The 15543-nt window shown below is 37.5% G+C and overlaps 1 protein-coding gene across 1 annotated transcript in view; it reads right to left on the bottom strand.

Moving 5' to 3' along the window:
- Window positions 1–3876: 3876 nt before the first annotated feature.
- Adgre3 (adhesion G protein-coupled receptor E3) overlaps window positions 3877–15543 on the bottom strand; it is a 42015-nt gene continuing 30348 nt past the window's right edge. Inside the window, exons 13-17 of the mRNA XM_052747349.1 lie at window positions 15015–15081; window positions 13878–13969; window positions 11854–12034; window positions 9309–9404; window positions 3877–4752 (exon numbers count right to left, since the gene is read on the bottom strand). Coding sequence (XP_052603309.1) covers window positions 4726–4752; window positions 9309–9404; window positions 11854–12034; window positions 13878–13969; window positions 15015–15081 — 463 coding nt within the window. The 3' untranslated portion in view covers window positions 3877–4725. The remainder of the gene's footprint in view (window positions 4753–9308; window positions 9405–11853; window positions 12035–13877; window positions 13970–15014; window positions 15082–15543) is intronic.

Genomic DNA, 15543 nt, shown 5'->3' with positions numbered 1-15543 from the left:
CTCTCTCACTCTTTGTGAAAATGGTGATTGCATTGGTTGGGATTTTTAATGACTGTGATAATACATCAAAACAGCAACTAATGGAGGAAAAGGTTCATTTCAGGTTGTAGCTCTGAGGTTGTATTCAGTCACCGAGGGAATTCTGGGCAGGAATCAAAAGCAGGAACATAGAGGCAAGACCTAATAAAGAAGCTATGAAGGAATACTGATACTGCTTACAGGCTTGCTCCATATGGTTTGCCCAGCATGTTTTCTTATACAGCCTAGGACTACCTGTCCATATGTGGCACCACTCTAAACAGTTAACTATTTCCTACAATATTAATCATTAATCAAGAATATGCACCACAGGCTTATATACTGTGCAATCTTGTGGACTCATCTTCTTAATTAAGATTTCTTCTTCCCAGAAAAAAGTAGGTTTGTGTCAAATTGAAAACAAAACAAACAGAACTGCTATCCCACCAAGAACAAACCAATCCATTGGAATCTATATCCTACAAGTACATATGCTAATCCATATTCATTGCTGTTTTACTTACAATATTCAGGCAGAGGAATTAGTCTTCATATTCATTCATCAATGAGTGGATAATGAAAACTTTATACATATACACAAATAGAGCAATACTCTGCTGTCAAGAATGTAATTATGACATTCTCAGGTAAATGGATGGAACTGGACATAATCATTTTGAATGAAGTAATGCAGATCCAAAAAGACAAATGCCATAGATTTTCTCTTATATGTAGATACTACCTTTGAAACTTTAGATATGTTTTTTAAATGGAGTACCCACAGAAGTGAAGAAACTAGGACAAGTCCACATGTAGGGGAGTTTCAACAAATAGGTGATAGAATACAGATGTTGTGAAGGTGGAACAGGAACTAATGGAACAAGAAGGACTGAATGGGGTGAGGAATTGGTAGGCAGAGTGAAAGAGGGAGAATTGAGAGAGATAACTAATACTAAATTCTTTTGACAATTCGTAAGGAAACTTTCTCCTGTAGAAGTTTCATAAACTGTAGTTTACAGATTTTGGGAGCTTCAGTGGAATGATCACATTAACCCTGTATAGAGGGGTAACACCTCACAAATTCACTACAGGCTATCTAAAAAGCCCAATGACAGGAATGGGTTATATTATTTGAAGATGTTGATCTGTGTGGTTTCACAGATCATCCAAGCCATTACAGATTATGCCATATGCTCTTGGTCACTTTTCAGAACTTGATAGCAAGACCCTAATGTTGAGGACACCATACACTTGAATCGTAAGACATGGAGAAAAAAAAATAGATACTGACTAGGAAACTTCCTCCCTACTGACTTGTTAACACAGATTGTTAAGTTTTCTACACAAAATACTGGGAAGAAACATTTTCAGCTGTCTTACTGTTGTGTGGCAGATTCTTCCAAGATGAAAACTTTTAACATAGAGGGAAGCTCCTTAAGGCACAGGTTGTTCTAAAAGAGGTGAAACATTCCATCCCACAAGAAATATCTTAACTTCTGGAAGTAAAGTACTCAAATGCTACAGGAAATTCCTGAAACAGATATACTAGAACCCTCCATCTCCAAGTACATACAAGCAGGAAGGACAACTGAGAGATACTGTAAAAGAAGAGAAAGTTGCCTTTAAGAAGAAGAGATAAGCCAAGATTCCAGAGACATTACGAAACCTGGGAGCTTGCCTGCAAGTTGTGCTTCAAGTTTCCAGGTTGTATGAGTCACCACCCCTATTTAACACAGGCTTAAAATTATGGAGCTTTTTAAGTCATGTCTTAGTCACTTTTTTAGTGCTGTGACAAAAGACCATTTCCAAGGGGAGTTATAAATTAATGAATTTAAATTTGAGCATATGGTTCCAGAGGGTAGTAGAGTCAGTGAACTTCATGGCAGGGAGCATTGCAGCACTACAGCTGGCACAGTACTGGAGCCATAGCTGTGACCTTTGATCTGATCCACAGGTGAAGGAGACAGAAAGATTGAGACAGAGAGACAGAGAGACAATGTGAATGGTGTGGTCTTTTGAAAATGCAAAAACCACCCCTAGTGACAAATCTCCACTAGTGTGTCAGCTCTTAAACCCAAATAATTTCACCAATTGCAGAAGGAGCATTCAGACATATGAGTCTATGGAGACCATTTGTAGCAGAATCTTAAGGTCTTATTAATAAAATCAAACCTGAGTGTAGCTAAAGTTTTCCTGCCTGGCCCACAGTCAGGACAGATCTCTCTCACCTGCCAGTCCCACAGCCGCTCAGACCCGACCAAGTAAACACAGAGACTTATATTGCTTACAAACTGTATGGCCATGGCAGGCTTCTTGCTAACTATTCTTACAGCTTAAATTAATCCATTTCTATAAATCTATACCTTGCCACATGGCTCGTGACTTACTGGCATCTTCACATGCTGTTTGTCATCGTGGCAGCTGGCAGTGTCTCCTGACTCAGCCTTCCACTTCCCAGCTTTATTCTCCTCCTTGTCCCGCCTATACTTCCTGCCTAGCCAATGGCCAATCAGTATTTTATTTATTGACCAATCAGCAACACATTTGCCATACAGAACATCCCACAGCATCTGAGCCAGGTATTGGGGTGAACACTGGAAGATCAGAAAGACAGAACAAGCCACAGCTAACCTCACCTGGCCAACTTCTCAGCTGATCTTGTTTCCTCAGACTGGAAACACAATAGCCAAGTTGTAGAGTCAGCCTTGGTGTTTCCTCAGACTGTATTCTCATATCCAAATGGTTCTCAGCTAAACTGCTGCTCAAAGCCTAAAGCTTAACCTGCCAAATGCGTAAGCAGTCAAATGCTTAACCAGCCAAATGCTTCTAGTTTCTGGTCTCCATGACTTATATATCTTTCTGCCTTCTACCATCACTCCCTGGGATTAAAGGCTCACTTTTGGGATTAAAGGCGTGTGTCACCATGCCTGGATATATCCTTAAACAGATGGATTTCTGCCTCTGGAATGCTAGGATTAAAGGTGTGAGTGCCACCATTTTCTAGCCTTTGTATCTAGTAGCTGTTCTGTCTCTGATCCCAGATAAGTTTATTAGGGTGCACAATATTTCAGGGAACACAATACCACCACAGCCATTCTCATTCAAACCACCATAAGTCCTATCTTCTCCTGTAATTAACCATTCCTGTCAGTGACTTCAGTAAAACCCATTACTTCAACAACTTACATTTTTGGTGATTTTATTTTGGTCTGCTGTGAGTTACCTATCTGGAGTGAGTAGACATTTATTCATGTCTCCTTGGGAACAGTGTCATATAACATTTACCTATCTTTGAACCCTTTGAGTTAAAATAATGACTATCCTGGGAAGATATGCTCTCTGGTATCCAAATGCTATAGGAGTAACTAACTACTTCTGATTGTATTTGAAGCCCATAGTCCAAGAGGTAAATTATGTCTGGTGTCATTAAATGTCCCAAAACATGTAGCTGGCTAGGTTCTAGGTCCTAGGGGAGAATGCAATAACATCATTTTGTTAAATGGTCATAGTAATAATGTTCTCGTTAAACTGTTATCTTTATACCCAAAAATTAGTGTGGCTTTCAGCCCTTATGAGAGATGGCTCAGTAAGGACTGCTAACACAAAATTCTGGCAATGATATGGAGGGAACACACAATTATCAGTTTTAGCGGGGATATGAATTCATTCAGTTACTCAGAGGTGCATATAAACTCCACAAGGTGAGAGTGTGGTTACCTTATCATACTGCAAGTGATTTCCTTCTCTTGAGAGAGAGAAAAGTCTACTCCCTCCTCACAAGGTAGCAATAACAAATCAAAGTAAGACTTCACTCAAGTTCACCATGGGAACCAAAGAGTTTATTGGGTGAAGGTTGCTTACAAACATGTAGGTGACCTCAGAATAGCACCACTGAAGAGACTTTACAAAGGATGGATGGTTGCTTCCCCATACTTCCATCAATGAGTCTCTCTCAATTAACTTTCATGCAGACTATACACTCTCACATCTGGAGACACCAAGGCCACAGTATTAGGTAAGAATTGCAAACAAATTCTTGAGAATTATGGCTTGTTTCTCAGATGAGAGTCCATTGACACTCTCCATTCATCCTCTGTGAGAATCAACAAGCTTGCAAGTAGTCGTGGCTGATCAGATGAAGATGAGAGCTGTTTTTCTCAGAGGACTGTGTCCCTCAACAGAACAGTCATATTTACTATGGTGCTACTCACAATAGCCAAGCTGTAGAATCAGCCTTGGTGTGCCTCAATGGATAAAGAAAATGTGGTTTATATCACCCATGGAATATTTTTCTATTTTGAAGTAGAATAAAAGCCTATTGTTTGCCAGAACATATATGGAATTCAAAGAAAACATATTATGGTAATTAACTGAGATGTAGCAAGAGAAATGTTAGGATTCTCCATTGTATAAAAAATTAAAAGGAAGAGGAATAATTGTGTACAGGAAAAGTGATTAAGTAAAGGGGATCAAGTGAGGATAAGTGAAGGGAGGTGGATACGGTCAAAGCTGTTTGTATGTATGAAAATTTCCCGGTGAAGTGCAGGTACAATTATTATGCATTAAAAATCATAGCAAAATTATTTTCAAAAGATGAATTCACATAGAAGAATGGTGACATGAACCTAGTCCATGTGTGGCCACATTGGTGTGATGATTGTCCTTGGTTAAGAAGCAGGAGCTCAGGTTGTGAGCATTCTCAGTGAGTCAGTTCTGCTGACTTCCAGCTTCCTCCTATAAAAAATAGACATTTAGAGAGAAATTCACTCCTCAGAAACTAAAATTCTAGATCATGTTGGGATAACAGTACTTTGTTAAGGTATAAAGCTTAGAAAACACAATCTAGTATCTGACTTTAGAATCTCACACCACTCCCACATCTGCAGTATTTATCAAACTTTATCTTTTTACATGACAGTAGGTTTATTGTGGTCTCTCACATTTTCCTAGATATTATCAAACATGTCATCATTTAATCTTTGTGATGAGATTGATATTATCTTTGTTTTACAGAGAAGAACTCTGAAACAAAGAGACATTAAATGCCTTGTCCAGGCCACATATCCTAGAAGTGGATATTTGAACTTATGTGTTTTGACTCCATTTAAATATAACAATGACAGGCCATTTAGATGCTGCAGAAAATCTACTGACATTATAAGGATAAATATGGATCATTTATACTGAAAGGTGACATCTAAACATATGAGCTTCTGACTAGTGTTTGGATCATTTTTATGTAGCTGGTTCTTGAAATTTGACATTAATTAAATGTAACTATGATAGTAGAATTACAATAAAGAAGAATAGTCTCATGGATATCATTCTGATTCTCATTCAATTACATTTTTGTGATGAATAGATCAAGGTTCAGACAGACTAACCAGTATGGTGGTTTAAATAAGAATGGATCCCACAGGTTCAAATATTTGAATTCTTGGGCCCAAGTTGATAGAAGTATTTGGGGAAGTTTAAGAGATGTGGCCTTGTTGAAGGAGGTTTGTCTCAGAAGGGAGGGCTGTGAGGTTTCAAAAGGCCATACCATTCCCGGTGTCTTACTCCCACCACCGTGTGCTTGTGGATCAGGATGTATTTTCTCAGCTACTTCTCCAGTGCTATGCCTGTCTGCCTACCTGCCTGTAGCCATGCTCAATTTCATGATGAGCATGGACTCCCCCTCTGAAACTACAAGCTTCCATTAAACTCTTCTATAAGTCGCCTTGGTCATGATGTCTTATTACAGCGATAGGAAACTAACTAAGATGCCTAGTAACCAAAGGAGCACAAATGTTATCTCAGCAGATTCATCATTGACACATCACCGAGATACCTGTCTGAGCATGCTCAGTGTTTCATTATTCAATATATCTAAGATACAGAATCTACAGAAATACTTACTGTCAGATAAATAATGAAAATATGGTTTGCATACATATTGAGCATTATAGAGCCACAAAAAGTTTTCTTATATTTAAAAAAAAAGATGGAGAGGCTGGAGAGACGGTTTGACAGTTAAGAGCAACAGAAGCTCTTCAGAGAATCTGAGTGTAATTTCTTGCACAACATGGTATTTCATAACTGTCTGTAACTCCAGTTCCAAGGTTTCTGATGCCCTCTTCTGACCTCTGTGGACACCAGTACATAGACAAAAACACTAAATTACATAAAATAAATTAATGATTTTTTCTTTTTTTTGTTTTGATAGAGTTTCTCTGTGTGAGTCCTGGCTGTCCTGGAATCAACTCTGTAGAACAGACTAGCCTCAAACTCACAAAGATCTGCCTGCCTGAATCCTGGGATTAAAGGCATAAATGACCTCCACCCAGTTAGATATGATTTTTTAAATTAAAGAAAACATGGATGGAGATAGAGGACATTAATTTTAGTGAAATGTACTATAGACACAGAAATTAAGACAAGATAAAGAAAAAATCTGTATTTTAATGTTGAATGCCAGCTAATGTTTAATACAGAATAAAAACAGCTAGGCCAAGAGACACATTAACTAGATGTAGTATTTGATTTTAAAATGTTACCTGTATGTTAGAAATATTACAGTGAATCTTATCTTTATTATCAATTGATCTGTTCATCAAGAAGAAAACAAAGTGAATTTGGGAAGTGACTGAGAAATAACTAGAGAAAGGAAGGGTTTGTTTTCATTCATGGTTCAGGGTATAGTGAATTATGGGATGAAAGGAAGAGTGGCGGGACCAGTTCCCATGTATAGCAATGTGAAGCTGACTCTCACAACTGGGAAGATCAGGAACCATAGAAAGGAGGTTGTTCACTATTATATATTTCTCTTTTTCCATTTTGATTCAATATAATACCCCATGCCAGCAGAAGGTGCCACCTATGTTCAGTACATCTTCCCTAATTATATCTCTTTGGAAACACTCACACACAGAAAAACCAGATGTAAATCTTTTGGGTGATCTTAAATCCAGGTAAGTTGACAACGAATATTAACCAGAAAATGGGAAAGTAAAGAAGAGCATGGAGAGGGGAGAAAATAAAGGAAAAGTAGGGAAGGCAAGCAAAAGGAGGGGAGAGGAGGAGAGGGAAAGGAAGAATAGAAAAGAGGAGGACAAGGAACGTACAGTCTCCTTGCAGAACAGTGCATGTTTCTCTGACCTGACTGTCCTGATGGATCTCTCTAATCTTTTGAATGAAATTTGACACCTTGTACAGACCTTCTTTAATAGAGGTGTGAAACCACACCCATTGATTTTTATTGTCATTTGTTAATGCTGCACATTTTCCTTCCCTTCAAGAGAATCATTATACTCATTTGTCTTTCGTGCACTCTGTATGAATTGTGTGTGTGTGTGTGTGTGTGTGTGTGTGTGTGTGTGTGTGTGTGTGTATGTGTGTGTGTTCATGTGTGTAAGTGCAAGTGAACACATGCCTGTCTTCCACATGGAGGTCAGTGGACAGCCTCAGTTGTCATTTGTAGCCTCCAACCTTGTTTGAGACAGGGTGTTGTGTTTGCTGATGTGTTTATCAGATAGTGCTCCTGAATGTCTGGACATTCTCCTGTGTCTCTCTCCCATCTTGATGCATTAGCACTGGGATTAAAAATTGCGTTAATAATACATCAGCATTACATGGGGACGTGGGATGTGAACCCAAGTTCCCACTTGTGTATAACAAATGCTTTATTTACTCACTAAGCCATCTCCCCAGTCCTTTATCCTTAAATAGATTATTATCTATACTAACAGGTCCCCCTCAAAGGGACTATTATCCATATTAACAGATCCATGGACACAGCATACCACCATGGCCACAAAGGAAAATGAGCTCAGGAGCAAAACTCTCAGCACTCAAGAGTCTGTGGCTTCCCAATAAATTGCTCAGTCTAATCAGTTTTCTGAACATACAAAATGCCAATGGGTAATTTTATCATGCACTACCTTGAAGTCTTTATATATATATATATATATATATATATATATATATATATATATATATATATATATATATATATATATAACTCTCATGAAGATTCATTGCTGTACTTTGAAAGTAAACTGTATGGGAACTAGATGGCACAAGCATAAGGCTACCTAGAAATAACTACATAGCAACAGCTAAAGTGATTAAACTTCACATAAAGTGTATGCATTCAAGTGTTTGTATAGGTGCATGTGTACATGGATATACACACAAATGGAGGTCAGAGGACAGCCACCAGTGTTATTTTTCAAAATCCATTCATTTTTAACAGCATCTGTAACTGGTCAAGGGCTCACCTACTCCTGTCCAGGGAGCTCATAGAGCTTTGACTCTGTTCAGTGCTGAGATTACAGACATGCAACAACATGCCTGGTTTTTTTTCTATAGGTGCCAGGGATAGAAATTAGGCCTCATGTTTTCAGGCAAACACTATAGTGAATGTACTATCTCTCAAACCCACAATTGCACAGATCTTAGTGCCTTTGGGTATGGGAAGGGGTGGGTATGGGTGTGACTCTTCCTGCTCAGAAAGTTAACATAATATAAGAACTCAGTTCTATGGCTCATAGGAGCCAGTGAACCAGAAGCAGGAACCTTCTTGAGAAGGGTCCTATTTTTTTATTGGCCAAATTTCTCAGAAGAACATAATACTTGGAAAAAAAATCTTGATTCACAGAGTCTATGGACAAACTCCCATAGCTGCAGGGACTGAGATAGTCATATATAGGGAGGGATGTGAGCATAGAAAGGCCATGTTCTGATGTGGAGTGAAGAGCATAGCAGAGGGTGGTCAGGGCCTCAGTAAGGAGAAGGAAGATTAGTTATGTGTCTTTTCTCAAAGGAAACAGGCTGGAAAGCACCAAGGCAGAGGACAGGGAAACTCTCAGTTCACAACTCCACTACAAAAATCTGATCTTACCAGAGGCTGAACCATCCTGTACTGCTTTACAGATTTTTCACTGTTTATGTCTAATGAGTACTGACTTGAGTCTTCCGAGGTGAATATATACATACTCATGATAGTGAACAGAAAAAAGATAGAAGAGATTGGAAGAGGAAGAAGGAATAGAGGAAGGAATATTGAAGAGTAAAGAGATGTGAGTGGAGTAGAGAGAGAAGACAGGATCAAGAAAAGAAGCAATGAAGGGAGGGAGGCGAGAAAAAAATTAGGGAATGAAGGCAGGAATTTGAGTGCCAAATCTATAAACTGTTGGCTGTATACTGTAGGCCATATTTTTAATTTCTTTTTTTAAGGAACAGAGAGGAAACGTGTTTGAATGAGAAACCAGATCAGGTCACATGAAGCCTTCCTGGGGAGTTGAGCTTACCATTTTGGTGTGAGTAGTAGAATAAGACATCTCAGTGCTTTCATTTTCAACCCCTTTCTGCATCTTATAAAACCACTTCTTATATTCCGTTCGGACCTGGAAGTTTGAATGAATAATTAGAAGCATGGCTCACACCTTGAACCTGGTTCAAGGAAAGGGAATCTGCATAACATGGGATACAAAAGACATGAATGCCAAATCCTACTCTTATTGTTTTTCTGCATATATTTGAGCTTGTTAATTTTATTTAAATTCAATTTCTTCCATTATAAAAAGGAATCTATGTTAAATACCCAAAGGATTTGATGATGTTGCTAGTGGTAATAATGACACTGATGATGATAATGAAAATGGTGGTGATTAATATAATTGTATGATTGTGATACTGCTGAATATGATGGTAGTGATGGTGATAATGAAGATAAGGATTGTCATAATGGTCATAATGATAATCATGAGAATGTTAGTGATAATAAAAATAATGCTAATGATCATAGTAGTCACAGTTAGGGTTGATAATGATGATGATTATGTAATATGGTGACAGTGACCAAAGTGGTGGTGATGATGATGATGATGATGATGATGATAGTAATATTGATGATGGTAGTAAATATGATGGTGATCATCATAATTATGATAGTGTCAATACTGAAAAATATGATGATTGGTGGCAACAGTGATGAGAATGATGACAATAATGAAGATGAAGATGGTTATAATAATTATAGTGGTAATAAGATGACTATGATGATGGATGTGATAGTGATGACAGTGAGCAAGACAATGATAGAATGATGATGGTGATAGTGATGAAGATGAAGAGGCAAAGCATGATAAGAGTGTGATAATGGTGGGAAAAATTTACTGAACAATAGATATATGTGAGGCACTTAAGCAGCATAACTTTTAACTTTCACATGAATTCAATAGAAAAAAATCCATCTTTAATCTCTAATTAAGTTGATATAATCTAAGTCCTATGAAAGTAACATTTAACAGTGTACATAAAAGTGCACTATACAATTCCATGATATGCCTTTCTAAAATAATTGTCATATTAAAAATATAATTTGAACTTTTTGCTCCTCAATATTATTTCACAAAGACACCCACATTGCATTTTACTTCTGTTGAAATAATTAACTTAAAAAAGTTATAGATTGCCATGCACACTAGATCCATTAAGAATATAGTGAGTCCTTCATTATTAGAAAGCTTACCAAGAGCAGACTAGCCTTCATAAAAAAAAAAAAACCCCAAACCTCTTGGAAGTGAATCAAGATAGGGTAAGGGTTTTTAAAGTTAAAAGGCTGTAATTCTATCACATAAGTTGCAGGCCAAGGGACTGTTTTACAACCAAAAGGAAATAGGGGGCCTTTAATCTGTAAAACATCACACAAGACTCATATCTTCAGAGAAAACTTTTATTTGCATATGATCATCTCCTAGCAGGGAAGAAGGAACCATTTGATCTGTAAAATACCTTGTAAGCATCTTTTATCAGAAGGGAGAAACTATTTAATAACAAGCCTCCAGAGGGGAGGAGGTATGTAGTCAAGGTAACCTAACTTTTCCTAAGTCATTTCACTGTGAGGGAGGAGTAACAAACATAGAGGGGGCACAAAATATTGAAAAGGAATTAATGAAATACTATATTGATGGTACATTTGTATTATCACTTTAACTGTTGCTATTTACATTCAACAGCAAACAAACAAAAAGTTCACCGAAGATTGTTTTTAATAGAGATAAAGTTATAATCAAAGTGACAGTCACAAAAAATGACATGTGCTCCTGAATGATATTGTACTGTGTTAGAGAATCCTAACCCTTCAAAATAAGACATTATAATACTTCCAGATGATAAGGTAGACTCAGAGAGAATAGACATCCTCCTTGAGGTCACAAAACAAACTACTAAACAGAAGAACTGAGGGTGAGGTGCATTGTGCCAAATTTCCTAGTGTTACCCTATACAATACAACTCACAACAGGGGAACTACCCATCACCTCCCTGGTGAACTGAAATTTGATCATGAAGCTTGTTTTGAATAATCAAAGGTGTGTAGAAATGATATCTGTAACTGCTATGTATAACCTTTAAGATCTAAGGTGTAGTTTACATACATTCTCCTTCCCATTTATATGAGACAAATATTATCCCACATTGTGTCCATAATGCCAGCCTAAATCACTGTCAAGTAAAAACTTTTTCATTTCACAAAGACTAATTCAACCAAGTGACAATTATATACAATGGATAAGAAAGAAATCCTAAATTTTTAAGCTACCATGGTTGAAAAATTGGTAAGAAAGTACCATTTATTAATGCACCATAGCCCACCTCATTTTGACATGCCCTTAAGAGGTATGCTTAGATGCTGACAAGATACAAAACACAATGTGTGAAATATATAGACAAAACTTGAAACTACTTTAAATAAATGAAGATTTCAAAATAAAAATGAGAAACTCCAAGAATGTGAACAAGTGGTTTAAGATAATTTTGGTGCTAGGTTGTTAAGAAATGAGACAGCCTTACCTGGCGATTAAGCAGACAGTGTATCACAAATATCAAAACCCCCTGTAGGACATTGATGATGGTGAATAGATAGGCAATGATTAATCTCACTGTCTTCCCGAATTCAATGACCATAAATAAGCCAATGCCCCAAGAACATCCCAATACAAATAGATGAACAATGGCTTTAAATGTCATCATCCTGGAAGAAAACAATGACAATAAAGTTATATACTGTTCATCAGACTTTCACTATATGTTTATAGTGAAACCATATTTATATGGAAACCATATTTTTATGTGTTGTGTTACAGTATTTTGGAAATATTTTGCTTATTAAAAAATGCATATCTGTCCTGTCTGCAAAATGTGCTGGGGTAATGGTCATGCAGAACTTGTGTGAGTGACCAACCAATGACTAGTCCAACTTGAAGCTCACACCACAAGAGTGATCCCATACATGTCATTGCCTGGATGGCCAGGAACCAGAGGCAGGATGGGCCAGAGATCCCTGATAGAAACAAATATGATTGGCAAACAAAATAGTCAATGAAATGTTTCCTAATGATATTCTGTTATATGTATAGATTGGTGTCTAGCCAAATTGTCATCAGAGGGGCATCATGCAGCAATTAATGGGAGCTGATACAGAGGTCCACAAACAAACATTAGGTGGAGACAGGGAAAAACTGCAGAAATAGGGGAGGAAAAATTGTAGGAGCCAGAGGGGTAGAGGATACCATGAGAACACAGCCCACATAATCAAGTATGTGGAGCTCACAGGGGCTCCCAGAGACTGAAGCAATAAACTCAGACTCTGTACAGGTCTAAGCTAGGTCCTCTGCCTATACCTTATTGTTGTGTAGCTTGGTGTTCTTGCAAGGGTCCCAGCAGTTGGAGTGGACTGTGTCTTACCCCTTCACTTGCTCTTGGGACCCTTTTCCTCCTAGTGGGTTGCCTCACCCAGCTTTGATATGGGGGTTTGTGCCTAGTCTTATTGTAGCTTTTAAAGCCATGTTCAGTGGAAAACCCTGAGAGGCCTAATCTTTTTTTGGAAGGGTAATGGATCTGGGGAAAAGGAGACGGGGAGGAGGGACTGGGAGGAGAAGCAGGGGGGAAAACTTTAGTTAGGATATAATGTATGAAAGAAGAATAAAAGAAAAAATTATAGCAGCTCACACTTGAGGAATTTTGGTGGTTTTTTTAAGATGTTGAAACAGTTAATGTCTATGGGAGTTTTTTATTTAGACTGCATGAATTTTCCATTATGAGAAGGCTGTGAGCCTGTGAGAACAAAGAGTAGAATGTAATGGTTTGAAAATGAAGTGTTTGGATATCAAGTTAATAAGGATTGGAAATGTGATATATCAATTGTCTACTTAGTAGGAACTAAAATCACCTAAATGGTCTGCTTCTGAGAACACCTGTGAGGGAGTATTAAAATTAAGGTTGACATCTGGGAATGTCTGTGATGGATTATCTTGATTACAGTAATTGAGGAAGGAAGCCCTGCCCAATGTGGGCAGCATCATCTGCTCAGCTGGGACGCTTTCCTGTATAAAATGTAGAAAGGGATCTGTATATGTGCACGCATTCATCACCATATTCTTTTCATTTGTAGATGAAGTAAGGCCAGGTACTTCAAGATCTACTTTCCTTGACCTCCCTATGACTGTGAACTATACACAGTTCAAGACCTGTGCAGTAAAATAGGTCCTTTCTCCCTTAACATGTATTGGTCAAAAATTAATAAAAATTTCTTTAGTACATAACTGAAGAAATACACTAGTTTATTTGAAATACAGAATTTTCTTACTTCTTCTATTCATTGTCCCTAATTATGACCAGGGGGTGGGTATGTTGTCTACATTTGTATGTTTTTGTCTTTTTGCTTGTTGGTCTGAGTATGGGAGCCAGAGCTTCATACATGTTAACCAAGACTCTTATCTATGAACCACAGCTACACCCATTATCATTTTTTCCATCAAGGGTTTCTCCCCTAGAAAATGTTGCAATGGGAAGAGATGATTCTGGTACATTCTTACTTGGTGTCCTGAAGAGTTGAAACTTCTTTATTGAGGGAAGAAAGTTTGCTTCTTAAAATCCATATAGTTTGAAAGTAGAATACCAGGTTTATCTGTGGGAATGGCATGAGAAAATGTAGTGGGATTTTCTTTTAGGCTCCTTTATTCATATAATACAAATTTGGTTGGATCTGAGACTCATTCTCCAAACAATTCATGCTCCATAAGGATTTCATGGACATTCTCTGATGTATTATGTACAGCAAACAGTTGCCTTCATTTCTTGTTTAGTTTTCTGTATATGTTTTATTCAAAACAGGACATTTTAAAAGTAGAAAGCTAATATTCATTCCTGACCTAGGCAAAAGGTATTAATTAAGAAGTTTCTAGAAAATAGGAAACCATCTTGTAGAAACAGAGTAGGTGGATGTTCACTCAATATTTTCTGATAGTACAAATAAACTAATGAATCTAGAACTTTAAAAACAATCCATGGTGGACTGCTATATTATATATTTTAAATTGCAATAGAGGAACCAGAAAGAATAGAAGAGATGAAGGATGGGGAAGGTGCTGGGGAATGCTGTTTTCTGTGTATGACATGCTTATTGTGCTCATGAACTCACAGCCATTGTGGTTATCCACACAACACTCATGTAAGATCAAGCCAATAAAAAATCCAGCATGGATGAGGAAGGAACTATTGAGGTTTCACCCCAACTAAGGAATGAGTGGCCTTGATAGGTAGAAAAGGAAAGAGAGTTAACATTCCCCTTTTGTATATAGCCACTGATAGGCTAGGCCCCACACCCATGCACATATAGGCTGTATTAATTTGACTTAGTTGGATATGTTAAAAAAAAAAGAAGAGGATGTCAAGTTGTGGGGGAGAATTAAAGGGAAGAAATAGGTGGTAAATAGAACCATAGTTCCTTGTATACTTACATAAAATTCTCAACAATAAAGTTGAAAAAAATCAGCTAAAGGGAGATAAGCAAATGAGGGGTAGATGAATGATGACAATATATTCAGGAACAAGGTCCTTTCAAACTGAGCTCTGGTTGCACATCTTCATTTCAATTCCATTTAACAGATAACAAGTGCATTCTATTTTTGGCCAAGTGAGTGTAGGCACACCCACTCACAACATTCACCTACCAAGATAATGGCTGCTACTGGACCCAAGAAGCTCCAGATGAATGCTTTATGAATGCTGAGCCAGCAGCTGTGGACAGGAGATAAGAATTAGCTCTTTCTCACTATAGGAGTTGAGCAAAGGCCCCAAAATATGATCTAACACTGTGCAGAACAGTTATTTCCAAGCTAGATTTCAGATGAAGTTCTTGTCTGACACGAGCTGGGTGCACTAAGCATCAGCTTTTCCAAGTTTGAAGTAGGAAGTGTTCAAATATGGTAAAGATTAAATGACTGGAGAAGCAATGGGTATTTAAAACTTAGTTGCTTGCATTTCTCTGAAGTTTTGGGTTATTAATTCTGGATCTTATTCCTTCTCCACTAGACTTTTGATAATTTCTCCAATATACACAAGATAATTTTTTGGGATTTTTGAATGTTTCAAATATTTAAAACAATTTTTTGCAAAACATCTTAGGAAGATTGACTCTTTCTCTCTGTAAACATGAACAGTTCTCCATTTGTTCTAAACTTTTTTTATTGGTCATTCATG

The sequence above is a fragment of the Peromyscus californicus genome, unplaced genomic scaffold (assembly GCF_007827085.1).
Source record: "Peromyscus californicus insignis strain IS unplaced genomic scaffold, ASM782708v3 Scaffold_1__1_contigs__length_55948999, whole genome shotgun sequence".
Lineage (NCBI taxonomy): Eukaryota > Metazoa > Chordata > Mammalia > Rodentia > Cricetidae > Peromyscus > Peromyscus californicus.
Note: the sequence above shows the minus strand (reverse complement) of the source record. Positions and strands in the feature narration are given on the sequence as shown.